This window comes from Schistocerca piceifrons, chromosome 11 (genome assembly GCF_021461385.2).
Source record: "Schistocerca piceifrons isolate TAMUIC-IGC-003096 chromosome 11, iqSchPice1.1, whole genome shotgun sequence".
Taxonomy (NCBI): domain Eukaryota; kingdom Metazoa; phylum Arthropoda; class Insecta; order Orthoptera; family Acrididae; genus Schistocerca; species Schistocerca piceifrons.
The window spans coordinates 96,324,412-96,351,319 of record NC_060148.1 but is presented as its reverse complement, the minus strand read 5'-3'; the positions used below and the strand labels follow the sequence as shown (position 1 = coordinate 96,351,319).

The window sequence follows — 26,908 nt, the reverse complement described above, 5'->3', positions numbered from 1 at the left end:
ACTCTGAACATTTCCTGAACAGCAAAATACAGACTTGTACGACAGAGGTCTCCACTGAGTCATCCAATTTGAATAAACGTAACACAGTGAGAGGCAAACATGTAGAGCAGAACTGATACAATCATCAAATGTCTAGCTTGTAGCTTTATTTTCTCAAAACTTTATGAGAACCATTATACGAGGGCCGTTCAGAAAGTAACCTCCGGTTGATTTAAAAAAATACACCAAGTTAAATAAAAATATTTTAATATATACATCTTACAACTACATCTTTGCACTATTTTTCTACATGGTCTCCATAGCGATTGAGGCACTTATCGTATCTCTTCACAAGCTTTGAAATTCCTTCTGCATAAAAATCACCCGCTTGTGCCTGGAGCCAGCCTGTGACCGCATCTTTGAGCTCTTCATCGTCATCGAACCGCTGTGACCCGAGCCATTTCTTCAAATGCATGAAGAGGTGATAATCACTTGGCGCCAGGTCTGGGCTGTAAGGTGGATGGTTGATAACGTCCCACTTGAAGGACTCAAGAAGGGCCGTTGTTCTGCGAGCAGAGTGAGGACGGGCGTTATCGTGCAAAAAAACGATACCGGAAGTCAGCTTACCACGGCGTTTGTTCTGTATAGCCCGTCGTAACTTTTTTATTGTTTCACAGTACACGTCTTGATTAATGGTCGTACCACGTTCCATGAATGCAACCAACAACACCCCTTTGGCATCCCAAAACACCGTTGCCATCAGTTTTCTGGCAGAAAAATCTTGCGAGGCTTTTCTTGGTTTGGTAGGCGAATTTGAATGTGCCCACATCTTTGATTGTTCTTTTGTCTCAGGGTTCACATACTTAATCCAGGTTTCGTCACCGGTCACGATTCTGTTTAACAATGGTTCTCCTTCGTCCTCATAACGTGACAGAAAGTCTAATGCAGAGGCCATTCTTTGAGTTTTGTGGTGGTCGGTAAGAATTTTGGGCATCCATCGTGCACAGAACTTACGGTAACCCAATCTTGCTGTCACTATCTCGTACAAGAGAGTCTTAGAAATCTGTGGAAAACCAGTAGACAACTCCGACATTGAGAAACGTCGATTTTGACGAACTTTTGCATCAACTGTCTGAACGAGTTCGTCAGTCACCAATGATGGTCTACCACTCCTCTCTTCATCATGAATGTTTTCTCGTCCACTTTTAAATAAACATACCCATTCACGGACAACTCCTTCACTCATAACTCTTGGTCCGTACACGGCACAAAGCTCACGATGAATAGCTGCTGCAGAATATCCTTTGGCTGTAAAAAACCTTATGACAGCACGCACTTCACATTTGGCGGGGTTTTCTATTGCAGCACACATTTCAAACTGCCACAAAAACTAAACTAGCGCAGGTACGACGTTCACTCGACCACGGCTTGATGCCGACTGACCTGTTGAGTGCGTGAACGCACAGATGGCGTCGCTACTCCTCCCACAACCCGCACTGTGATCAATCGGAGGTTACTTTCTGAACTGCCCTCGTACTTTCAATGTCTCCAAAATCACTGTAAATGTGAAACTTGTAACCATACTCTGCAACTTTCAATACTTGATGGTTGTAGCTCACTATATTACTGCACAACAAGATCACACTTCCTGAAAGTACACATATCTGTCAACCCGTGTAGGGGAAACCCTCCTCCTCCCCCCCCCCCCTTTCCCCCCTCCTGACAGATCAGTTACAAAAGACAATGCATAACTAAAAAGTAGCAATATGGATGTATTTCACTCTTTTACTTAGTTGTCATCCTTATTTCTTTTTTATGCAACATCACGTAAGCAGAAGTTACCAATTTTCATCACTAGATGGCGTGACACCTCATGTCCACATCGTAGTATAACCGACCACCTGTTTCAGTATACACAAGCAGCCCTTAGCGGCAATCTTTAATTTTTAACTAGAAATGACAGTAAAACTTTTACGTAGGATGTTTTATTATGTGACGTGGCCTCTTTGGTGTTAAAATTGTATGACGAGAGCTGTAATGCTCAACTTTCTACATATGTAAGTACATCTTTATATACGAATATTAATTATTACTGTCTTGTATTTTTCTTATTAATGACTAACTTTGTATCCCCCTTATTTAGGTAATATAAATTCTGATGAAGACTCCCTTAGTTTAGGAGTCGAAACCATTGTCAATTCGACTATAAAATCCATTCAACCAGTGGGCTGTCTTTACTACAAAAAATATTTTCACGGTTGCTGCACACAGCTATGTTTAAAGTTGTAACTGTAAAAGTGTTCATACTCCCAACAGAAACTGATTACACATGAATGTTAGTGGTGTATATATTGTACATAAAAATCTATAGCTCCCCCTATAGAATAATGAGAAATATCAGAAGTAATCAATACTAAGGCAGCAGTGCACAGCAAGAGAAGAAAATGCATGAGACAAGTCTTCTGAATCTCAGCCAACAGGTTTATAGATGAAGTATCATTTCCTGTGACTTCTCTCCCCATCCCTCATTAACAGTGCTCCATATTGATTTGATTTTATGTGTGACCAGCCTTCAGCACAGTAAAACTTGAAATCATTATGATGATTCACAGAATAGTTGTATCCTACAGGTAACCACAATACCTTAAGGTAAAAATTGATTTCGAAAAAATCAAATAGATGGCATCAAATGGAAGTACCTACTGAGAAAATATTACGTTACACAGATAATGGATACTCACTGGAGGTCATGACGGTTACGAGTAATGTAATGCAGCAGTCTGGAACCCAGGACGTAACCGCCTCCGAGGGCATACGGGAGGTAATGGTCACACAAAATCCAGTTGTTTTCCTGCCACCTGCAAGGACAAACAGTACTATAGCTAAATAATGTTAGTGAATTTAAAGATTAATGAATTACTATATTTACTTCTAACAGCACAGTAACGAGATTTATGGAGCAGGCACATTCATCAGAGGTGTACCATAATTAATAACGACAACTGATGTGGGTGGAAGTATATAATGAGAGAAGCAATATCTTTACAGTGAACATGGATCCACAAAGTAGCTGTATTGTGAGTTATTACAAACATGTTACTGTATAACAACCAAGCTCAGATTTCAGCATGAAATGTCCTTGTTAATCCAAATTTATTTGAAATGTAATCTTTTAAATCAGGCCCCAATCCATGTAGGCTCAAATTTCACCCATCACCCACTTTAACAAGAATTACAATACAACTGCAGCATGTTCCATGTTACTATTTACTGTACATTCATACCTGTTAAAGTACATATTCTACATGTCATCACATATCAAGGCTATACTGCATTTCATAAAACTTTACAGAACTTTAGAATTGGCTGTTGCAGTTCACCTGTATCAATGGAAGTACTGCACACTTTTGAGATGGCCCCAGATGGAAAAATTCAGAGGACTGAGGTCAGGTTGAAGCAAACCAAGCGCTGTATCATGTGTCAGATACAGAGGCGAGCGAGTGCGCTGGGACTTACCCCAGTTCACTGCTAGTAGCGCAACGTCACCTTAACACGTCTGCATGTAGCGCACAAGTATTGCACCAAAATTTAGTATGAAATTAAAAATCAAAATTTATGTTTAAAACTTTGTTAAATTATAGTTTAGTGTAATAATGTTCCAAATACCAAGTCTTGATGTTCTAAACTTAATAGTTTACGGAAAAATGCCGTTTCAAGAGAAAAATCAGAGGTACTAAATAATGACGCTAGGAAGCTAAAATTTGGTCAGAAGGTGCAGTTAGAAGTTATAAATAAGTGATGCTGGTTTCCAAAACCATAAAACAAAAATTAACGCCAGAATCCACATTTTTCGGAAAAATCAGAGGTGCTAAATAATGGACTTAGAAACTTGAAAATTTGTTTTATGCTTCAGTACACCCCAAAAATAATAACAGAGTCCACATTAATCTACCTCTTATAGTTTTTGAGTAATTAAATAAAAACTAATTTTGTAACTAAAATGTACCTAAGTGTTGTAGATTAAGTACTTGAAATTTTAATGATAGAGGATTTTGGTTAAACCAGATGATCAAATATATCAAATAATAGAGCCACACCAAGTTTAAGACTTTTAACATAAATAGCAACTGATATAAGCCTTAGCAAAGGTATGGTTCAGAGGTAACAATCTACCATTAGTTCCACTAAATAAATTCTATTAAGCAAAGTTTTCATTCTAGCGAGCTGAAACTTTCTACATGCTTTCAAACTGCTTATATGCATACCAGCATAAAATTAAGAAGTTTCTGAAGTAATTGGTAACTATATTATTAAAGATTATGTGCCCGAGATAGCGGTCGTTTGTAGACTGCCGCCGTATGCAAATGGACAGAGACAACAGATGCTGTCTCGGCAGTCCGCACCGGCACCTTATAAATACAGCCCCTGAAGCAGTAGGAAGGTTCACTTTGCTCTCAGAGACTGTGAGGTCCACGCCAGTTAAATGTCTGGTCGCGCTCTGCCTCGGATGATGTCAGAACCGAGCTCTGACAAGCGCATATTTGGCAGTGAAAACGGAGAGAGAACTCGCGAGGACTGTACACCATCCTGGATTGTTTAGAATTCGGTAAAATAACTGTTAGTGTGCTGTCCGTGTGGAATTCAATTTCGCGTGGCAAGTGGTGAATTTATTTCCACTTTTATGGCAAGCATTAATTTTTGAACATTTATTGTGAACTTTCAATTGAGTGATGTCAGTCAGGGCGAAAAACGATCTGGTAGGAAGTTACCGTAGAGGTCGCTTCTGAACTGCTAAAGGTGCTGTTAGATTAGAAAGACTTGTTTCCAATTGAACATAACGCAATTTTAAGTGTTGTTTGTGAGAAACTTTAATTAAATTAAATCTTGTTGAAACGTTAAACTTTTACTGAAGTCATAGTCCTGATCCCGCAAAGAATTGGGAAATAAACACTTTTCTTTCAGTGGGCTGGACTGGAATGTGGCCATGCAGACTGGAAACTAAGGTCAGTATGTCTCCCTTCGCTTTCTGGCTGACCACCAAATTAGTTGCCAGGCTCACGTGATTAAAGACGGCATCAAAACTTTAAACCAGTGAAGTAACTTACTCGCCGCCCCACAAGGTGACCTCGGAATCCCAGATACAGGCCCTGCTCAACCTATTCACCTCAGACGGTATTGGCCATTTGATATTATCTTACATCAGCAGCAACATGTGGTAGTGTCCCATCATGCATGTGTCATGTTTTCCAAATACTGACCACAGCTCATATTTGTGCTATCTCTCTCTCTCTCTCTCTCTCTCTCTCTCTCTCTCTCTCTCTCTCTCTCCCCCCCCCCCCCCCATAAAACACACACACACACACACACACACACACACACACACACACACACACACACACACACACACACACGTGCATGTATGATTGGCAACCATTATAGCTGTCAACATCGTGTTTCACATGGCATACAGTAATCATTACATCTTGGTCTTCTTAGGAAAAAATAAGTATCTTAAAGTAGTGAGAAGGACATAACTTTGTAAATCAGCTTGCTCACTGCACATGCTAATCCAAAAGCCACAGTTTCTTCAATAATTAGTCACCCTTTTCATTGTGGTTTCCCATCGGTGGGGATGCCGATGTTCTCAGAGTATTTTCTAACGCGTGGTTTCTTAATTTGAAATAGCGCACAATTTGTCAATGCTTACGGTTCTCAAGTGTTCTGAATTTTCTACAGCAGTCACATCTATCCTGGCATCTCTAAACACTTTTTCGAAATGCAGAAATGCCCCAGGCTTTAATCCTACATTGCATTCCACCATTTCCCTTCTATTTAAAACAATCACCTGACCTTACAGGATTCTAAGAGTTAAGTAACCTTGATCTCTGGCTACACTACAAATCAGGCTGTCACCACATCACACACAGTCAGTACTGTTTATAGCAACATTACTTTTAATGACATATTGGTTAGAAAAGCAAAATCTAAAGGTCCCGTTTGAATTCTATTAAATGCTATATTTATTAATATGTAGTAAGACATCGCTTTATCGTAAAGAACGACGTATTTTTTATTGCATTTTTGGATAAATACGCTACTGGCCATTAAAATTGCTACACCACGAAGATGACGTGCTACAGACGTGAAATTTAACCGACAGGAAGAAGATGCTGTGATATGCAAATGATTAGCTTTTCAGAGCATTCACACAAGGTTGGCGCCAGTGGCGACACCTACAATGTGCTGACATGAGGAAAGTTTCCAACTGATTTCTCGTACACAAACAGCAGTTGACCGGCGTTGCCTGGTGAAACGTTGTTGTGATGCCTCGTGTAAGGAGGAGGAATGCGTACTGTCAAGTTTCTGACTTTGATAAAGGTCGGATTGTAGCCTATCGCGATTGCAGTTTTTCGTATTGCGACATTGCTGCTCGCATTGGTCGAGATCCAATAACTGTTAGCAGCATATGGAATCTGGAATCGGTGGGTTCAGGAGGGTAATACGGAATGCTGTGCTGGATCCCAACGGCCTCATGTCACTAGCGGTCGAGATGAGAGGCTTCTTATCTGCATGGCTGTAACGGATTGTGCAGCCACGTCTTGATCCCTGAGTCAACAGATGGGGATGTTTGCAAAACAACAACCATCTGCACGAACAGTTCGATGACATTTGCAGCAGCACGAACTATCAGCTCAGAGACCATGGCTGCGGTTACAACTTGACGCTGCATCACAGACAGGAGCGCCTGCGATGGTGTACTCGAACCTGGATGCACGAATGGCAAAACATCATTTTTTCGGATGAATTCAGGTTCTATTTACAGCATCATGATGGTGGCATCCATGTTTGGCGACATCGCGGTAAACACACATTGGAAGTGTGTATTCGTCATACTGGCGTATCACCTGGCGGGATGGTATGGGGTGCCACTGGTTACACATCTCGGTCACCTCTTGTTCGCACTGACGGCACTTTGAACAGTGGGCGTATGACCCGTGGCTCTACCCTTCATTCGATCCCTGCAAAACCCCACATTTCAGCAGGATAATGCACGACTGCATGTTGCAGGTCCTCTACGGGCCTTTCTGGATACAGAAAATGTTCGACTGCTGCCCTGGCCAGCACATTCTCCAGATCTCTCACCAATTGAAAACGTCTGGTCAATGGTGGCCGAGCAACTGAATCGTCACAATGCGCCAGTCACTACTCTTGATGAACTGTGGTATCGTGTTGAAGCTGCATGGGCAGCTGTACCTGTACACGCCGCCATCCAAGCTCTGTTTGACTAAATGCCCAGGCGTATCAAGGATGTTATTACGGCTAGAGGTGGTTGTTCTGGGTACTGATTTCCCAGGATCTATGCACCCAAATTGTGTGAAAATGTAATCACATGTCAGTTCTAGTATAATATATTTGTCCAATGAATAGCCGTTTATCATCTGCATTTCTTCTTGGTGTAGCAATTTTAGTGGGCAGTAGTGCACATTGACTATAACATCTAGAATTCATTTTCGTTTGTAACATATTTGGGGATTACCAACAACAATGTAACACTTGTTTTCAAACTTTACTTTAGTTTTCTTCAGATTGTTGGTTTCAAATAGGGCATTAAAATGAATGCATTGCCAACTGCAAAATGTCTACATGTATCTTACAAGCAAAAAGCAAACAGTGCTAACTGATTACCTTAAGGAGGACAGTATACTGTAGTGTGCATTACCGTACTGCACTTTAAAGTTAAAGCAACTGGTTAACAAACTAAATAATACTGTCTTGCTGCCATTGTATAAAACAAGAAAGTTCAATCTGTGTTACGTTTTCAAAGTGCAGAAGTGGAATAATACAGTATTTGTTATTGATGTTTTGCAGTTGTGTGTGTTACGTATTTTACATGTGTTAGGTACAATACATCACATTTCCACATTTTAAAAAGAAATATAGAAGAAGGTATATGCTTTTATGTAATTTATGTAAAGAATACTGTCATTTCATTTTGCTGCTGTTGATTAATTTTTGTAATACAATAACAGGAACAAAATTGTGTCATTGATGACTATTAAAGCACGTTTATCCTGAGTTCGTAACTTGTTTAGCAACATGGTTCGCAACATTTCTCGTGGCTAGTACTGGACTACTGACATTCGTAACATCTACATATACATCTAAATCCCAGTGTACCAGTTATTAGGGTTTCTTCCTGTATCATTCAAGTATGGTGTGTGGGAAGAATGATTTTCTGAATTCCTCTGTGTGTGCAGCAATTATTCTAATCTTATCCACACGATCCCTGTGTGGGCGATACACAGGGGGTTGCAGTATATCCCTAGAGTAATCATTTAAAGATGGTTCTTGAAACTTTGTTAACAGACTTTCTTGGGACAGTTTACATCTGTCTTCAAGAATCTGCCAATTCAGTTCCTTCAGTATCTCTGTGACACTCGACTATGGCTCAAAGAACTCTGTAACCATTTGTGCTGCCCTTCTCTGTATACTTTCAATATCCCCTGTTAGTCCTACTCGGTACAGGTCCCACATACTTGAGCAATATTCTAGAACTGGTCACAGGGATGATTTGTAAACAATCTTCTTTGCAAACTGATTGTTCTTCCCAGTGTTCTACCAATAAACTGAAGTCTACCATCTGCTTTACCTATAGCTGAACCTATGTGATCATTACATTTCATATCCCTACAAAGTGTTACACTGAGGTATTTGTATGAGTTTGCCGATTCCAACAGTGACTTACCAATATTATAGTCATATTTGTCTGTGTGTGTGTGTGTGTGTGTGTGTGTGTGTGTGTGTGTGAAGTGCACAATTTTACATTTCTGAACATTTAAACCAAACTGCCAATCTTTGCTCCACTTGAAACTTACCAAGATCTGACTGAATATTTATGCAGCTTCTTTCAGACACGAAAGTACGTCACAGATAACTGCATCATCCGCAAAAAGTGTGAGGTTACTATTAATATTGTCTGTAAGGTCATTAATATACAACACAAACAGCAAGAGTCCAAAAACGTTTCCCTGGGGCACACCCAGAGTTACTTCTACATCTGATGATGACTATCCATCCAGCTGCAATTAAGACCTCCTTTACCCCATACAGACACAGACTCTGACTCATTTATTTTGCAATGATTACTTGTCCCAAGAACCAAAGGCATTGTGGACATATAATAAAGTGTACCCCTATCTCTGTTGTACACCTCACAAATCTGAAATGTCAGATAAGCAATAATTTCTTGACTGTTAAAAGCCTCCAGGCCTGCTACAGTCTCTAATTTACCATCATGCTGTGTCCTCCTCACCAAAAACTCCTCAATCCAGTCACAAACTTCACTTGAGACCCCATATTAGTGTACACTATGTGATCAACAGTATGCGGACACCTGACTGAAAATGACTTACAAGTTCGTGGTGCCCTCCAACGGTAATGCTGGAATTCAACATGGTGTTGGTCCACCCTTAGCCTTGATGAAGCTTCCACTCTCTCAGGCATATGTTCAATCATGTGCTGGAAGGTTTCTTGGAGAATGTCAGCCCATTCTTCACGGAGTGCTGCACTGAGGAGAGGTATTGATGTCGGTCGGTGAGGCCTGGCATGAAGTCTGCATGCCAAAACATCCCAAAGGTGTTCTATAGGATTCAGGTCAGAACTCTGTGCAGGCCAGTCCATTACAGGCAGGTTATTGTTGTGTAACTATGCCACCACAGGCCGTGCATTATGAACAGGTGCTCGATCGTGTTGAAATATGCAACAGGGTGTATACTTGGACAAGGAAAAAAAATTCCAGGATTATTCCCGGATATCCCGTTTAAAAAGTATACTTTTTCCTGGACGAAAATTCACTTTTTCCATGCTAAGCGACAGTAGGTTTTCCATAGATTTTTCCTTTGGAACTGCAACACTTATCACTACTTTAAAGGGTTAACGTTTTATACAACAGCGTAGAACTTCTTGGGGAAGGTGTGTGTGTGTGTGTGTGTGTGGGGGGGGAGATTTGGAAAGACTTTTGATGAAAAAAAGAAAGGAGAGAAGTTTTAGAAAGACCTTCAATCTACGTGCAGGAACATACATGCTGCATATTTTTGTATTATGAAAGTATAAATTCAAACAGCACCAAACACAGCATGTTAGTTTCCAGGGCGTTGAAATCGAGATTGCGATGTCCTTTTGTAAGCCGGTCATATCTCATGCCACATGATCTTGCCAGCCGATGACAGCACATATTCAGAGCACAGGACACGTGTTATAGTCAGCCAATAGCAACATCACTGTTACATAGTGCGAACACACAAACAGGAAAAGTTAATGGATTACATTAATATACATAGTATAGCTACAAGAAAAGCTAAGCTTTCACATATAATATTGGTCTCTAAGATTAATAAGCTACGAGAGAAGCTAAGCCTTCACATGTAATAATGATCTATTTTGCATGTGTTATACTTAAAGAAACATCACACGAATGTGCCAGTAAATTCAAAATGAAGACATAAATGTCGGGTCTTTTGGGCTTGAAATTCTTGTAAGTGGCCTGTCCTCAAAGTGTTCAGTTTTAAATGCTCTGTGATTCAACAAATTCATCACACTTTCTCACACGTAACATAATTCATTTTGCGTAAAAAGAAATTTAATCTGAAAGTAACGCTTTTCGAACCACTGTTCACAATACTATCCTGAGATTGTTAGAAATAGATTCAATTTAGCAATTGGCAGAGAGCAGCAGAAAACAGGCATTATTGCACGGGGGCAACTGCAGTGGGGTAGGAAGCCCGCATCTTTGTATTTATAAAGCACTAAGAGAGGTTACTTTACTCCATAAAAGAAACAGGACATTAGAGGATATTCCAAAAGCATCAGAATTCCGTAAACCATACTAAAATGCATACTTTGGCTTGAAGTGCACGTTGGTTTTTTCCAGATTCACAATGAAGTACGTCCCATCTGATATTAAGCTTTTCAGTGTGCTTTTCCAGGGTGTAAATTTTCTTGGAGTACCAGTACTGTACTATCTCATATTTGGTTCTTTATTATGGCATAATGCCATACATGGCAGAAGATGAAAATGTGGTGCACTTGAAATTCTGCGAACAGTTAGAACTAGCCAATACTAGGAACGAAACACTTCATTTCAAATAAATTGATTGCCTCGGAGGAAAAATTAATAAAGCCAAATTTCTTTAGCAAATTGACAAAAATAACTTCATTGTTCTGCTAATAATTTGTAAATAAAATAAAATCAGAAAACTGAAACTAATAGTATATTTCTGCCCTCCATAATTATGTGAATGTATTTTAATTCACTTGATAGCTCCCGGCCGCAGAAATCTGTTTTGTTTTCATTTGATGTGGGAGCTGTAAACAAAGAGGAAATAGTGAAATCACTTAACTTGAGTACGGGTCACGTGGAGACTAACCCCCTCCCCACTACACCTCAGACAAATCTGTGTATGCGTTAATCTGGCAGCTAGGGAGCGCGAGAAAAAATTTTCTCATTACCATCTAGCTGCTTGCTGCTTACTGCCGATACAACTAACAGCCACACATCAAGTAGCGGGAAGTGGGAGACGGTACTGCTCAGATGCGAGTCAACTGCACATGCGCATGAGCCCACTGGCAACTGGTCAAATGAACCTAATGTAAACAGTTGTGCCGTCATGCTCATAGAAAACAGTTTATTGCTACTAAGTATTACATAGTCTTCGCCCTAAGGCCTTTGACATATTCTTGCTGTTTGCAGACGCTTGTGCGTGCACGGTGTTTTGTTGCTGTAAATGGCGCATTGCCTTTGCCACTAAAGTTTTATTTTTTTTTTCTCGTTTATATTTTATTGTTGCAGTATCATTCTCCAGTAGCAGGATACAGTAACATTCTTTGCCAGAGAATCAATTCTTACTAGTCAAAATTACAAAAATTTAACTGAAAGCTAAAACAATGAAAAATTCCCAGGTTTTTCCTGGTTTTCTCCCGGATGAAAAGATTCCCAAGTTTTTCCTGGATTTCCCGGTTGTCCCGGGTCGTATACACCATGTGCAATCACCATCCCCGAATTTCTCTTCAGCAGTGGGAAGCAAGAAGGTGCTTAAAACATCAATGTAGGCCTGTGCTGTGATAGTGCCACGCAAAACAATGGGTGCAAACCCCCTCCATGAAAAACACGATCACAGCACATCAATCCACCCTATCCACATTCCTCCAGAACTCCTTCTCTCCCTTTCGCTCCACCTGGTCCTACTCAACCCAACAAGCCACCTTCCTAGGTATTGACCTCCACCTCATTAATGGCTACAGCAGTACCTCCATCCATATAGAACCTACTAACCAGTAGCAATACCTCCACTTGTCAGCTGCCACCCTTTCCGTACCAAGAAGTCCCTTCGATACAGCTTAGCCACCCGTGGCCGCCACATCTGTAGTGACAAGCGGACTCTCTTGAAATATTCTGAGAGTCTCACCGAGGCCTTTACAGATCGTAATTATCCTCCCAACCTTGTACAAAAACAAACCTCCCGTGGCTTATCTTTCCGGTCCCAAAGTCTCATTGTCTGGCCACAGAGGTGCATTCTCCTCATATCTTAGTAGCATCCAAGACTGGAGCAACTGAATTACATTCCCCACCAGGGTTTCGACTACCTCTCATCATGCCCTGAAATGAGAAATTTCCACCCACAATCCAGAAATGTCCTGCCCACTATACTTCTCACCCCTTCCACAGTGGTATTTCACCGTCACTGAACCTACACAATATACTCGTCCATCCCTACACAACCCCTGCTCCCAACCCCTTACCTCCTGACTCATACCCCTGTAACAGGGTGTATACGTGGACAAGGAAAAAAAAATTCCAAGGTTTGTCCCGGTTAAAAATACACTTTTTCCATGTTAAGTGACAGTATACTCTTATTCGGCACTGTAAAACTCATCAATCCTTTGAATGTTAATGGTTTTATATACCAGAGTAGAATTTCCCAGCACTTTAGAAAACGTAACTCAGGGGGGAAAAACACGTTTTGAAAGACCTTTGATGTGCAGCAACATGTACATTGCATATTTTCGTATTACAAACGTATAAATTCGAATTCCACCAAACATTGCATGTCACTTTCCGAAGCATTGAAATCGAGATTGCGATGCGCTTTTGTAAGCCAGTCATAGCTCATGTCACATGATCTCGCCAGCTGATGACAGCATTGGACACGTGATGTAGTCAGCCAATAGCAACATCACTCCTAAGTTGTGCGAACACACAAATAAGAAAAGTTAATGGTTTAAATTAATATATATACCGTTCATCTATAATATTGGTCTCGAAGATTAATAAGCTGGAAGAGAAGCTTGTTACACTTTAAGATAAATCACACAAATGTGCCAGTAAAATTTTTAATAATGACGTAAATGTCTGGTCTTCTGGGCTTGAAATTATTCTAAATGGTCATCCTCAAAGAGTTGATTTTTAAATGAGAGTCAAATGCTTTGCGATTTAAGAAATTCATCATACATTCTCGCACATAGCTCATCTTACGTAAAAGGAAATCTCCTTTGAATGTAATGCTTTTCAAACCACCATTTGCAATATTTTCCTGCGACCTGTTTCAGCAGTCGCAAGAGAGCACCAGATAACAGGCGTCACCACGCTTGCGCAGCTACGATGATGCAGAAAGCGGAATTTCGTGAACCGTACTAAAACGCATAATTAAAATGCACATTCCTATACAAATTTTCTTGGAGTACCAGTACTATAATATCTCATGTTTGGTTCATTATTATGGCATAATGCCATAAGTACACTTGAAATGCAGCGAACAGTTGAAACTAGCCAATAGTGTGAAATTAAACACTTTGTTTCAAATAAATTGACTGCCTCAACAGAAAAGATTAATAAAAGCAAAATCTCTTTAGCAAACCGGCCAAAATAACTTCATTGTTCTGTAAGGCGATTAATGTTTGACAGTCAGAAAGGTGGAAATAAAATCTAAAGCTAATAACTTATTTTAGCCTTCCATAATGACGCGAACATATTTTAATTCATTTGATAGCTCCCAGCCACAAAAATCCGTTTTGTTATCATTTAACATGAGATCAATAAATGAAGAGGAAACAACAAAATCACTAAACGTAAACACAGGTCACGTGGAGACAACCCACCTCCCCACCATAACTCAGACTGCTCTGTGCATCAGCCACAGACTTACTAATTTCGAAACCGGGGCAATATTAAGTAGTAGCGCCCAGCCACACTTCTGTAACCAGAAGCGGGAGAAGGTACTACTCATACGCGACTCACCTGCACACGTGCAAGAGTCCGTCCGCAACTGCTCAAACGAATCTAATGTAAACAGCTGTCACACCACGCCCATCGGAGGCAATTTGTTGTTACAAAGCATTGCATAGTCTTGCTAAAGCCTTTGACACACTTTGCTGCTGGCAGACACTTGTATGAGCACTGTTTTGTTGTTGTATATGGCGCATTTCCTTCGCAACTTCAGTTTTATTTTCTTTCTTTTTTTTCTCCTGTTCATGTTTTGTTGCTGCAGTATTATTCTGCAGTAGCGGGATACAGTAATATCTTTTGTTAGAGTATTGGTTCTTACCAGTCAAAATTACAAAAATTTAAATGAAAACTAAAACATTGAAAAATTCCCAGAATTCTAAACAATTCTCAGGTTTTTCCCAGTTTTCTCCCGAATGAAAAAATTCCCGGGTTTTTCCCGGATCTCCTGGTTGTCCCGGGTCGTATACATCCTGTGTAATAGACCTAGATATAAGACCTGTCCCATACACCCTCCCACCGCCACCTAGTCCAGTCTGGTCATAAGCATCACCTGCCCCAAGGCAGCGCTACCTGTGAAACCAGTCATGTGGTCTACGAGTTAAGTTACAATCACTGTGTTGCATTCTGTGTGTGACTGACAACCGACAACTGTCTGTCCACATGAGTGGGCACTAATATACTGGTAGGGTGACAAAATTGTTCACATGTATATAGAATATACTTCATATCATGGTGAAAGAGAAAGACGGATTTCCAGGGAAATAAATTTGATTAGTGATTTAATTAATCGCAATGATGGTTTCAACCTCGTCAATATGTTGAATCCGGCAAAGGCAATAATTAGCACTGACAGACAACTATATTACCTTAATATTGTCAAGAATTTGTAACATAACATCCTCCACGGAGTACGTCACAGTAGTACATATCTCTGCTATGTGGTACTTTTTTTCACTCCAATTTACCGTGTGTAGCAGCACATCTGGCTTGCCCTAATGGCCCCCAAGGTAGAGAGAAGCACTTTACCACAAGTCTTTACAGCCAGCTCCCAAGATAGTGGAAAAGTTTGCAGCAGAAATATTAGCAGAAGTCGAAGTTTGGTTACAGCTCGTAATGTGACAACGTGTCATCTAGTGAATGCCAGGCATAGTCAAGGCGCAACGGTAGAGAAAGTGGACACTTATGCCATCTGTGGGCCAGAATCGAAGGCAAAGCACAAGTATTTCCACCTGGTGGCAGCTAAATTAAAGAATGCTATGCAGCTGGCTTGTGCTGCACTCTGACAGCGAAATAACAAAAGAATTAAACTAAATAATATTGTTACGTGTAGTAAAAATATAAATGTAATATTACTTTAATATATGAAAATGTCTGTAATTGAATATGGACCTTGCCGTTGGTGGGGAGGCTTGCATGCCTCAGTGATACAGATGGCCGTACCGTAGGTGCAACCACAGCGGAGGGGTATCTGTTGAGAGGCCACACAAACGCGTGGTTCCTGAAGAGGGGCAGCAACCTTTCCAGTAGTTGCAGGGGCAACAGTCTGGATGATTGACTGATCTGGCCTTACAACATTAACCAAAGCTGCCTTGCTGCGCTGGTACAGCGAACGGTTGAAAGCAAGGGGAAACTACAGCCGTAATTTTTCCCGAGGGCATGCAGCTTTACTGTATGGTTAATGATGATGGCGTCCTCTTGGGTAAAATATTCTGGAGGTAAAATAGTCCCCCATTCAGATCTCCGGGCGGGGACTACTCAGGAGGACGTTGTTATCAGGAGAAAGAAAACTGGCGTTCTACGGATCGGAGCGTGGAATGTCAGATCCCCTAATCGGGCAGGTAGGTTAGAAAATTTAAAAAGGGAAATGGATAGGTTAAAGTTAGATATAGTGGGGATTAGTGAAGTTCGGTGGCAGGAGGAACAAGACTTCTGGTCAGGTGAATACAGGATTATAAATACAAAATCAAATAGGGGTAATGCAGGAGTAGGTTTAATAATGAATAAAAAAATAGGAGTGCGGGTAAGCTACTTCAACCAGCATAGTGAACGTATTATTGTGGTCAAGATAGATACGAAGCCAACGCCTACTACAGTAGTACAAGTTTATATGCCAACTAGCTCTGCAGATGATGAAGAAATAGATGAAATGTATGATGAAATAAAAGAAATTATTCAGATAGTGAAGGGAGACGAAAATTTAATAGTCATGGGTGACTGGAATTCGGTAGTAGGAAAAGGGAGAGAAGGAAACGTAGTAGGTGAATATGGATTGGGGGTAAGAAGTGAAAGAGGAAGCCGCCTGGTAGAATTTTGTGCAGAGCATAACTTAATCATAGCTAACACTTGGTTGAAGAATCATGAAAGAAGGTTGTATACATGGAAGAACCCTGGAGATACTAAAAGGTATCAGATAGATTATATAATGGTAAGACAGAGATTTAGGAACCAGGTTTTAAATTGTAAGACATTTCCAGGGGCAGATGTGGACTCTGACCACAATCTATTGGTTATGAACTGTAGATTAAAACTGAAGAAACTGCAAAAAGGTGGGAATTTAAGGAGATGGGACCTGGATAAACTGACTAAACCAGAGGTTGTACAGAGTTTCAGGGAGAGCATAAGGGAACAAATGGCAGGAATGGGGGAAAGAAATACAGTAGAAGAAGAATGGGTAGCTTTGAGGGATGAAGTAGTGAAGGTAGCAGGGAATCAAGTAGGTAAAAAGACGAGGGCTAGTAGAAATCCTTGGGTAACAGAAGAAATATTGAATTTAATTGATGAAAGGAGAAAATATAAAAATGCAGTAAATGAAGCAGGCAAAAAGGAATACAAACATCTCAAAAATGAGATCGACAGGAAGTGCAAAATGGCTAAGCAGGGATGGCTAGAGGATAAATGTAAGGATGTAGAGGCATATATCACTACGGGTAAGATAGATACTGCCTACAGGAAAATTAAAGAGACCTTTGGAGAAAAGAGTACCACTTGTATGAATATCAAGAGCTCAGATGGAAACCCACTTCTAAGCAAAGAAGGGAAAGCAGAAAGGTGGAAGGAGTATATAGAGAGTCTATACAAGGGCGATGTACTTGAGGACAATATTATGGAAATGGAAGAGGATGTAGATGAAGATGAACAGGGAGATATGATACTGCGTCAAGAGTTCGACAGAGCACTGGAAGACCTGAGGCGAACTAAGGCCCCGGAAGTAGACAACATTCCATTAGAACTACTGACGGCCTTGGGAGAGCCAGTCCTGACAAAACTCTACCATCTGGTGAGCAAGATGTATGAGACAGGCGAAATACCCTCAGACTTCAAGAAGAATGTAATAATCCCAATCCCAAAGAAAGCAGGTGTTGACAGATGTGAAAATTACCGAACTATCAGTTTAATAAGTCACAGCTGAAAAATACTAACGGGAATTCTTTACAGACGAATGGAAAAATTAGTACAAGCTGACCTCGGGGAAGATCAGTTTGGATTCCGTAGAAATATTGGAACACGTGAGGCAATACTGACCCTACAGCTTATCTTAGAAGCTAGATTAAGGAAAGGCAAACCTACGTTTCTAGCATTTGTAGACTTAGAGAAAGCTTTTGACAATGTTCACCGGAATACTCTCTTTCAAATTCTGAAGGTGGCAGGGGTAAAATATAGGGAGTGAAAGGCTATTTACAATTTGTATAGAAACCAAATGGCAGTTGTAAGAGTTGAGGGGCATGAAAGGGAAGCAGTGGTTGGGAAGGGAGTGAGGCAAGGTTGTAGCCTCTCCCCGATGTTATTCAATCTGTATATTGAGCAAGCAGTGAAGGAAACAAAAGAAAAATTGGGAGTAGGTATTAAAATTCATGGAGAAGAAGTAAAAACTTTGAGGTTTGCCGATGACATTGTAATTCTGTCAGAGACAGCAAAGGACCTGCAAGACCAGTTGAACAGAATGGACAGTGTCTTGAAAGGAGGGTATAAGATGAACATCAACAAAAGGAAAACGAGGATAATGGGATGTAGTCGAATTAAGTCGGGTGATGCTGAGGGAATTAGATTAGGAAATGAGACACTTAAAGTAGTAAAGGAGTTTTGCTATTTGGGGAGCAAAATAACTGATGAAGGTCGAAGTAGAGAGGATATAAAATGTAGACTGGCAATGGGGAGGAAAGCGTTTCTGAAGAAGAGAAATTTGTTAACATCGAGTATAGATTTGAGTGTCAGGAAGTCGTTTCTGAAAGTATTTGTATGGAGTGTAGCCATGTATGGAAGTGAAATATGGACGATAAACAGTTTAGATAAGAAGAGAATAGAAGCTTTCGAAATGTGGTGCTATTGAAGAATGCTGAAGATCAGATGGGTAGATCACATAACTAATGAGGAGGTGTTGAATAGGATTGGGGAGAAGAGAAGTTTGTGGCACAACTTGACTAGAAGAAGGGGTCGGTTGGTAGGACACGTTCTGAGGCATCAAGGAATCACCAATTTAGTATTGGAGGGCAGCGTGGAGGGTAGAAATCGTAGAGGGAGACCAAGAGGTGAATACAGCAAGCAGATTCTGAAGGATGTAGGCTGCAGTAGGTACTGGGAGATGAAGAAGCTTGCCCAGGGTAGAGTAGCATGGAGAGCTGCATCAAACCAGTCTCAGGACTGAAGACCACAACAACAACAAATGCTATGGTATGTTTAATTGTAAATAGAGAACTTGGTGTAATGTAAAATAATGTTTAGGTGTGGGGGGAAGCCGCGAGAATGAGAACAGTGTACAAGTTGGCGCGTAATATTGGCAGTAGAAGTAACTTGGCGTAGCTCTGAGGCAGAACAAGTGTTAAGTGGCGTAAAAGTGACTGCCGGTGTGTGCTATGGTAACATCGCTAACAGACCATTTAGAAGTGAGCTGAAAACAGATATGGACTTCGTTTATCGTATGGCTACAAGCTAAATGGGCACTAAGGCTTGTAAGACGCGGTATTTCGACGGAGATGGGCTGTGAGCAGCAAAATAGTACGGTTTCCCGCTCTGGGGTACTTGGCACTGCATGGTGCAATGCTGTGTTAATTGCGACGAGTTGCTTGTGCCAACAGCGAGGTGTGAAGGGACCAGTAGCTGCATCCAACGGCGTATTGTGATCTCAATAATTGACGAGGTCCATTGGTGAGCTCACTTCGGTAGCAATGAACTACAAGTTATCTTACAAGAGTATTATTATGAATAGTGGTTGTTATACAGACGCCATTACCAGTACATTTATATTTTGTGAATCAGTTTGTGTAATAGTCAAACCAAGTTCTCTACAGTGTGTAAAGTTTGGGGGCAATAATAATTTTGTGGTTTAAATTGCATTCCCTGAGTGTAATCAATTATTTAAAGGAAATAGCTCATTATTACCCCAAATCCAGTGATTTCTACGTGCTGCCACATCAGTGAAAAGTTATGGTGCGAGAGTATCGGCGTAGCTATATTACAAGAGAAAATAGTCGGAATTAATGCTGAAATTACCAGCAGACACCGCTTCATGCAACGGATGGAAGACGCCAGGTACTGTGCCACCTTAATTACTATCCAGCTCAATGTGGTGGCTTTTCAGTACAGTGCCATAGTCAAAAATTACTCAGTTCCGTCTGAGCAATGTGATTCTCAATTAGTGTTTTCAGTAACTACATTGAGAAGCAGATCTATATTGTGCTTTAATTAAGCATTCAAGGAATTTGCTGCCACCACGGTACACATTGTGCCTTCAGCAATGCAAGCTGAATATTAAATTCAGTAATTACACTGTGTGTAGTTTACATTAACGTAAAACAAGTTCAAGTGGTTATCATGTGTGTTTATGTATTGTGAAACGATTTCAGGCTGTGGTACTGTTTTAAATGAATAATGACCTCCTGCTAGGCAATATCAAACATACAGAATTAACTGCTCCCTGTTCAGTCACTTCAAAGAGATTATCAATGCTACTAATAATCAAATATAGACGTAAAAATAAGTTTGTTACATGCCATTATCATTATTTATTCCAAAAATTCCGTGTAGTAGTTGGATCACTATAAGGTGTCTATTCAAACCTATTACACACGACAGCCGCTTTCCGGAAGTCCAATGCCACACGGTGTAATAATAATACAGTAAATTCGGGTAGTGGCATCGCAAGCTGAATCCTTACAATTTAATGGACCACGTAGTGCACTGTGAGAACATGTAAATTTGCTCACTAATTTGCTTTCTGTTTTCAAAGCATCAAATACCGATCAGTAACAGACATCTCAAACTGGAACTGAGACATTCACTGAATTAAGTTGAGACTTATAATTTTGAATGAGTATTGGAGGTGGAGGTGGAGAGGGAGTTTTTGCAACAGAGTGGGAGGGACGGGGGATGGTGCAACAGCACTCACTTGCCCTTCTTCTGCACAGCAGCACGTCCGTCAAAGAACCCCCAGTAGAGCGACGCGGACGACGGTGCCGTTTCGCCCTCCTTCAGCTCGTTGACGATCTTCGGCAGCCGGACGAACGTGTCGTCGTCACACTTGAGCACGTACTGTGCCCCCGCCTTCTCGTCCGCCCACACAAGAGCCGTCAGCACCTGTCAAATGGGCACTGGCTGATTACACTTGCTTGATTGAAACATAACAGTTCATTTTTCATACAATTTTGAAGCTGGCTCGGATTGCATGATTAACTGTTACATCATTAGGTTTGGTCCAGATAAGTAATTTCACCTTTTGAGCTCTGCAACATAATTTTCAACAATTTTGTGAGGAACATGTATTGTCAATGTGTTCTAATGCAATTAGGGCTTTTCACGTACTATCAAGTAACAATAGAGATAGCAAAAATGCTGTACTACAATGTTCGAAACCTACAACTGTTTATCATACTGTCAGCTTGCTACGCTATTGGCTAACATAACAACATCTAGTTACCTTTCAATTACTGCACTTCATAAAATGAAACCAGATCCAGAATGTAAACAAATTGTTTATTTTGGCTGCTGTATTATATGTTGTACTCATATTGAATAGAATAGGGGAGAAGAGGAGTTTGTGGCACAACTTGACAAGAAGAAGGGACCGGTTGGTAGGGCATGTTCTGAGGCATCAAGGGATCACAAATTTAGCATTGGAGGGCAGTGTGGAGGGTAAAAATCGTAGAGGGAGATCAAGAGATGGATACACTAAGCAGATTCAGAAGGATGTAGGTTGCAGTAAGTACTGGGAGATGAAGAAGCTTGCACAGGATAGAGTAGCATGGAAAGCTGCATCACACCAGTCTCAGGACTGAAGACCACAACAACAACAACAACTCATATTTGAAACAAGAGACATGGTAGGAATGCTTAGGATAAAGTAGTTTCAGTATAATATACAAAAATGTAACTACATTGTTTATTCATATCATTTCACCTTTTTTTTCTAAAAACAAGAGGTATGTAATCGTTTTTGTATCATATTCCATGCATTTCAATTGCAACCACTGGATAACATTTCCTGTAGTTATCAGCAACTTCTGCAATTGTAATCAGCAAATTTGCTATACACAACAATACATCAATTGTGAATAGGAGTATATAAGATCCACAAGAAACTGTGTGAGAGACGCAGTACAACATAAGATCTTGAGCAGGACTCTGTGATGTAATAAGCTGTACACCTAAAACAATAACTAACCTTTCACCTCATTTGAGAACCATAGTATTCTCTAATCTTATTTTACCTAAGCAACTTACAGGAAACATCAACTGCAGTGAAGGATCGAAAGAAAGACAATTTCTGATCAATGTTTATTATTCTGAATAAACTGGGTTACACCAACTAAATTTCAAGAAATACCCAGGCTTTATTTGTCCAGAATCAGAAAGAACACTTGGCGGCTTCCAGCAAACTTTACACATAATTTCAAACCTTTATGAAAATTTTTGTCAGTGACACCTTCCACATCACGATGAAAGTAAAATAGTTTATCGCTTATTACAGTTTCACTGTTTACACAGTAAACCTATGGCATCAGGCTCAATGTTTTAATTTATTTCTTCTTTACTACTAACTGTATTAGCAACAAAATTTCCATATGGTGCCCACGTATAGCACTGAATGCAGCTGCAAAATTATATTGCTGAATGACATAGCTCACGAGATACAATGTTGCAAACATTGAAATGTGTGAAATACTTGCTTTTGCTTAAAATGGAGAACAAATTACTCAGACTACAGTACCCTCCATAAGTGTGGAAACACCAAACAACAGTGCAAAACGGAAGTGATCTATGTGAGTTACTGGTTAGAATACAGAATAGTATGCTCAAATAACAATTAATAATGACACTTACAGTATTTTACAAATAATTATTGTACGTATACATACATATTGGTACATACCAGTATTGCTCATTTTTATATAAACTGACTTTTCCTGTCCAAACAGTTCTACTAAACACACCAGGTGGTGCCAATAAACAGCATGACTGTGTAGAGGTATGTTGTTCACAGTTTTGTTCACTTGTAGTTATTTTTGTACAAAGGGAGGACACATTGCGAAAGAAGGTAGTATACACAGCAGAAGTAACTGAAGATGGCCACAAGATGTCAGATTCCTTATGATGTGTGAGTAAAGATAATCACTTTGCACCAAGAAGGCAATAGTGTCCGACAACCATCAAGAAATTGAAAATTTCCATTAGCAGAGTTGTCAAGACCGTACACCAGCAATGAGATATATTCTCCTACAATGATTGTCGCCACTCAGGAGTACCCGAGAAAATATCAGAATGCCAGGAAAACTACTTGATAATGAACAGCAAATGTAGCAGATTCAAAAGTGTCCATAAATTGATTGCTGAACTAAACACAATGAGCATACACCAGTGGGTGAGTCAACAGTGAGACGACACATGGCAGAAAACAACCTCCAGTGTTATGTTAGCAGGAAGAAAAACATTTTTACATCCTGTTAATAAGAATAAAAGAGTAAATGGCTTCAATGGGCTACAGCACACCAACACTGGACATCCAAGGATTGGGAAAGAAACTTATTCACTGACGAATCCAAGTTCAAAACAATTGGAAGTAAACACCATTGATTTGTACACTGTTTACCCAATGAATGGTTGATTCCTCAATGTGTAATTCCAACTGTGATGGTATGGGGATCTTTTGGGGGGAATAAAGTTGGAGATTTGGTGAAAGTAGATGGAAAAACGAACCAAAAGGTTTATCGTGCTATTTCAGCAGCATGCCAAGGCATGCGTCTGATTGGGAAAGGGTTTGTCTTGCAGCAAGGCAACGACCCAAAACATACATCCCCACCTGTGTCGGCACTATGTGAAGTCTCAAGAGGCTCAGAAAATTTTGAAAAACACGCAATGGCCACCCCAGTCACCTGATTGTAACCCAATTGAGCTACTATGGTATGAGTTCGCCAGGGCGATCCAAAAACTGGGAATCTGTGAGGGACACACCTATGGGAAGTCCTGCAGCGAGAATGGAAACTAATTCCAACTGAGAGCCTGCCAAAACTGACCCATCACATGCCGAGAGTATGCAAGACAGTGACTGAAGAAATGTGTGGCTATTCTGAGGAATGGAAATTGAATGGGGATCACTGTTATCAGTTGCAGTGGGATATAAGAGGAATCACTGGCAACCAGTACACATTTTCGCTAAGCCTTATAAGCCTGGCTGGATGATGGATCCACTTTCTTCAGTGCAAATGCATAAATACACCTGACCTTCTGTGGGAATCTCTAAGTAGTGAACAGGAGTATAATGGACTGGGACTGCGGGTAGGTGGCACCTAATGGGAGTGTCGATCGGCCGTGAAGCATACTGAGATAGTTTGTGCAGTTGTGATAATGCGGAGTTCCGGGTGGTGCACTGGTTACCACACCTGCCTAGAAAGCAGGAGATCCCAGGTTCGAATCCCGGCCCGGTACAGTTTCAAATAACATTCTGAGGAATCTAAAATATAATAGCTGCATTTACCTATGTACTGCTTGTGATTAATGAACATTTAAAAAACAATAAAATGCAATTTTATAATGTATTTTGTTTCCAGTGTCCATAATTACCTGGTGTTTCTAAACTTATGGAGGGTAGTGTATATTCATCCATTGCTTCATAATGGGAGTACTTAGTAACTTCCAACAAACTTTAAGCACAATTTCAAGCCTTTTATAAACTATTCTCACTTATCTGCTTGATATCATGCATTTAACACATTAACTCATTTTTCAGTTGGTTTTGATCTTCTGTTGATTTTACTAGACACTAAACCACAGGTTTACATGCAAACAATGTAAGAAGACCGCTTAGATTGCCTTCTAAATTGTTTACATAGACTAGGAATAGGAAGGAGCCTATAAAACTTCCTCAGCAGGAAATCACGAATCCAATTACATAACTTCGACAATACTCCGTGGGCACACATTCTGACTAGAAGCCACTTGTGAGCAACAGTATCAGAAGCCTTCTGAGAATCTATAAATATGGAATCAGCTCAAGATCCCCTGTTCATTGCTGTCCTTACTTTATGTGAAAGAGAGGTTCACAAGAAAGATATTTTCTGGAACTGTGTTGACCCTGTGGCAACGAGTCATTTTCTCCGAAGTAATTCATAATTTTAAAACACAGCTGTTAGTGCTGTTGTTGAACTTTATAGAAATGATGCTCTGACTGTGTGCTGCACGATTTGCATTGTCAGTAGTGTTAATGTCATGATTTGCCATTAGGCACCGGTACTGATACTGGTATGATGATATAGGGTTGAAACACAGGCATCAGTGTGTACTGCAGTTTAGACAGTTAACATATGTCTGTATATCAAAACAACAGCAAGAGTGCTGTTGCTCTTCACAAGTACAGATACATTACAGGAATACAGAGAGTTCCTCTTTTTGCAAAGTGGGTTGAAGAACACAATTTAGAATTTCACATTAACTGGCGATTCGGGAACTGCTCCTGATAGAGACTGACGCCCAATTGATCTACAAATTGTTGAAGAAGTTACCGTTACCACAGCTGAGAATGCTGGAATCAATCTATAATCTTCGAGCAGTGCACGAGCTGTGTTCGATAACTGAAGATTCCGTGGCTCACCATTCGAGAAGTACTGCGAACAATTGTGAAATGGTATCTCTTACGTGACTGCAGGCTACTGGAGATGCAGATGGTCATCACAGTACAAAGTCTGAACCCCTTCATGTAAACATAGCACACAAGTAACAAATATTAATGGAAAATCTCATATAAGATGTGAAACAAATACTAACAAAGAGATAGAGGGGCTGGCCAGTACTTACCTCAGCTCAGTACAGCCGATAGATACACATAAAACAGAACTGAAAATTTACATTCCTAGCTTTCGGAACTTTGATGAAGGAACAAAGTTCCGAAAGCTAGGAATGTAAATTTTCAGTTCTGTTTTATGTGTATCTATCAGCTGTACTGAGCTGAGGTAAGTAACAAATATTACCATCTCATATGGAAATTACAAGGGTTGACTGAAAAGTAAAGCCTCCACCTTCATAGCTCTTCAGCAGTTGGCAGCATTGGTATGCGGCAGGTACTGGCTTGTTCCGTAACCTCTTGTCTAGAGCTCCAATTGGCGGGAAGTCTTAGCATTGAACCGTTGTGTTGTTACAGTGAACTGTATGGAACCCTGCGCAGATGGTCGGTCAATGCGATTTAAGCAACGTGCAGTCATTGCATTCCTGACAGCAGAAGGTGTTACCCCAAAGGAGATTCATCAGAGAATGAAAGCAGTTTATGGTGATTGTGACGATGTGAGTACTGTGTGTCATTGGGTAAGTTCAAAGATGCTGAGGCGGGAATAACTGACCTGCATGGCTAAGAAAGGGTTGGACATCCTGTGACAGCAACCACAGAGTTTCACAAGCAAAATGTTGACAGATTGATTCAGGATGATCGTCGTATCACTCGGAGAGAAATTGCAAGCACGATCGGCATTTCACAAGAATGTGTGGGTCACATTATTGCTTTGTTTGGCTATCGGAAGATCTGTTCACGATAGGTACCCCGGATGCTGACTCCTGAAATGAAAGCGCACGGACTTGAAATTTGCCAGGAACTCCTCTTGCGTTGCGAGAATGAAGGTGACGCCTTAATCCATTCAACTGTGACAGGAGACGGAACGTGGGTACACCATTACGACCTGGAGATGAAACATCAGTCTACTGAATATCGACACAAAGACTCACCCCAGAAAAAGAAATTCAAGATGCAGCCCTCAGCTGGAAAAATCATGGTCACAGTGTTCTGGGACGCAGATGGTGCCAAACCACACACTTCACGTGCCACCACAGCAGAGCATCAGAGACTGAATCTCACCACCGTATGGCATCCTCCGTATAGTCGAGATTTAGCGCCATCTGACTTCCATCTGTTCCCGATAATGAAAGTCAATCTGCGGGGACTTCATAACGCTTCTGATGAACAAATTGAAAGAACTGCGAGACTGTGGTTGTGGAAACAGAGTGTCAACTTCTTCTGTGACGGCTTCAGAAAACTTGTTCATCATTAGCAGAAATGTATCCAATTGACTGGTGATTATGTGGAAAAGTGTATATTGGTAATTAGAGATCACATTCTAAGGATTATTTCTGCATTTGATTTATTAAAATATTCCCACCCAAACCCAATTAATGAAG

The 26,908-nt window shown here is 40.5% G+C and overlaps 1 protein-coding gene across 1 annotated transcript in view; it reads right to left on the bottom strand.

Annotated features, from left to right (window-relative positions):
* The window catches only part of LOC124720314 (beta-1,3-galactosyltransferase 6-like), an 87,259-nt gene that overhangs the window by 43,487 nt on the left and 16,864 nt on the right, over positions 1 to 26,908 (bottom strand). Inside the window, exons 3-4 of the mRNA XM_047245619.1 lie at positions 20,643 to 20,830; positions 2,721 to 2,837 (exon numbers count right to left, since the gene is read on the bottom strand). Of these exons, the coding sequence (XP_047101575.1) occupies positions 2,721 to 2,837; positions 20,643 to 20,830 (305 nt within the window). The remainder of the gene's footprint in view (positions 1 to 2,720; positions 2,838 to 20,642; positions 20,831 to 26,908) is intronic.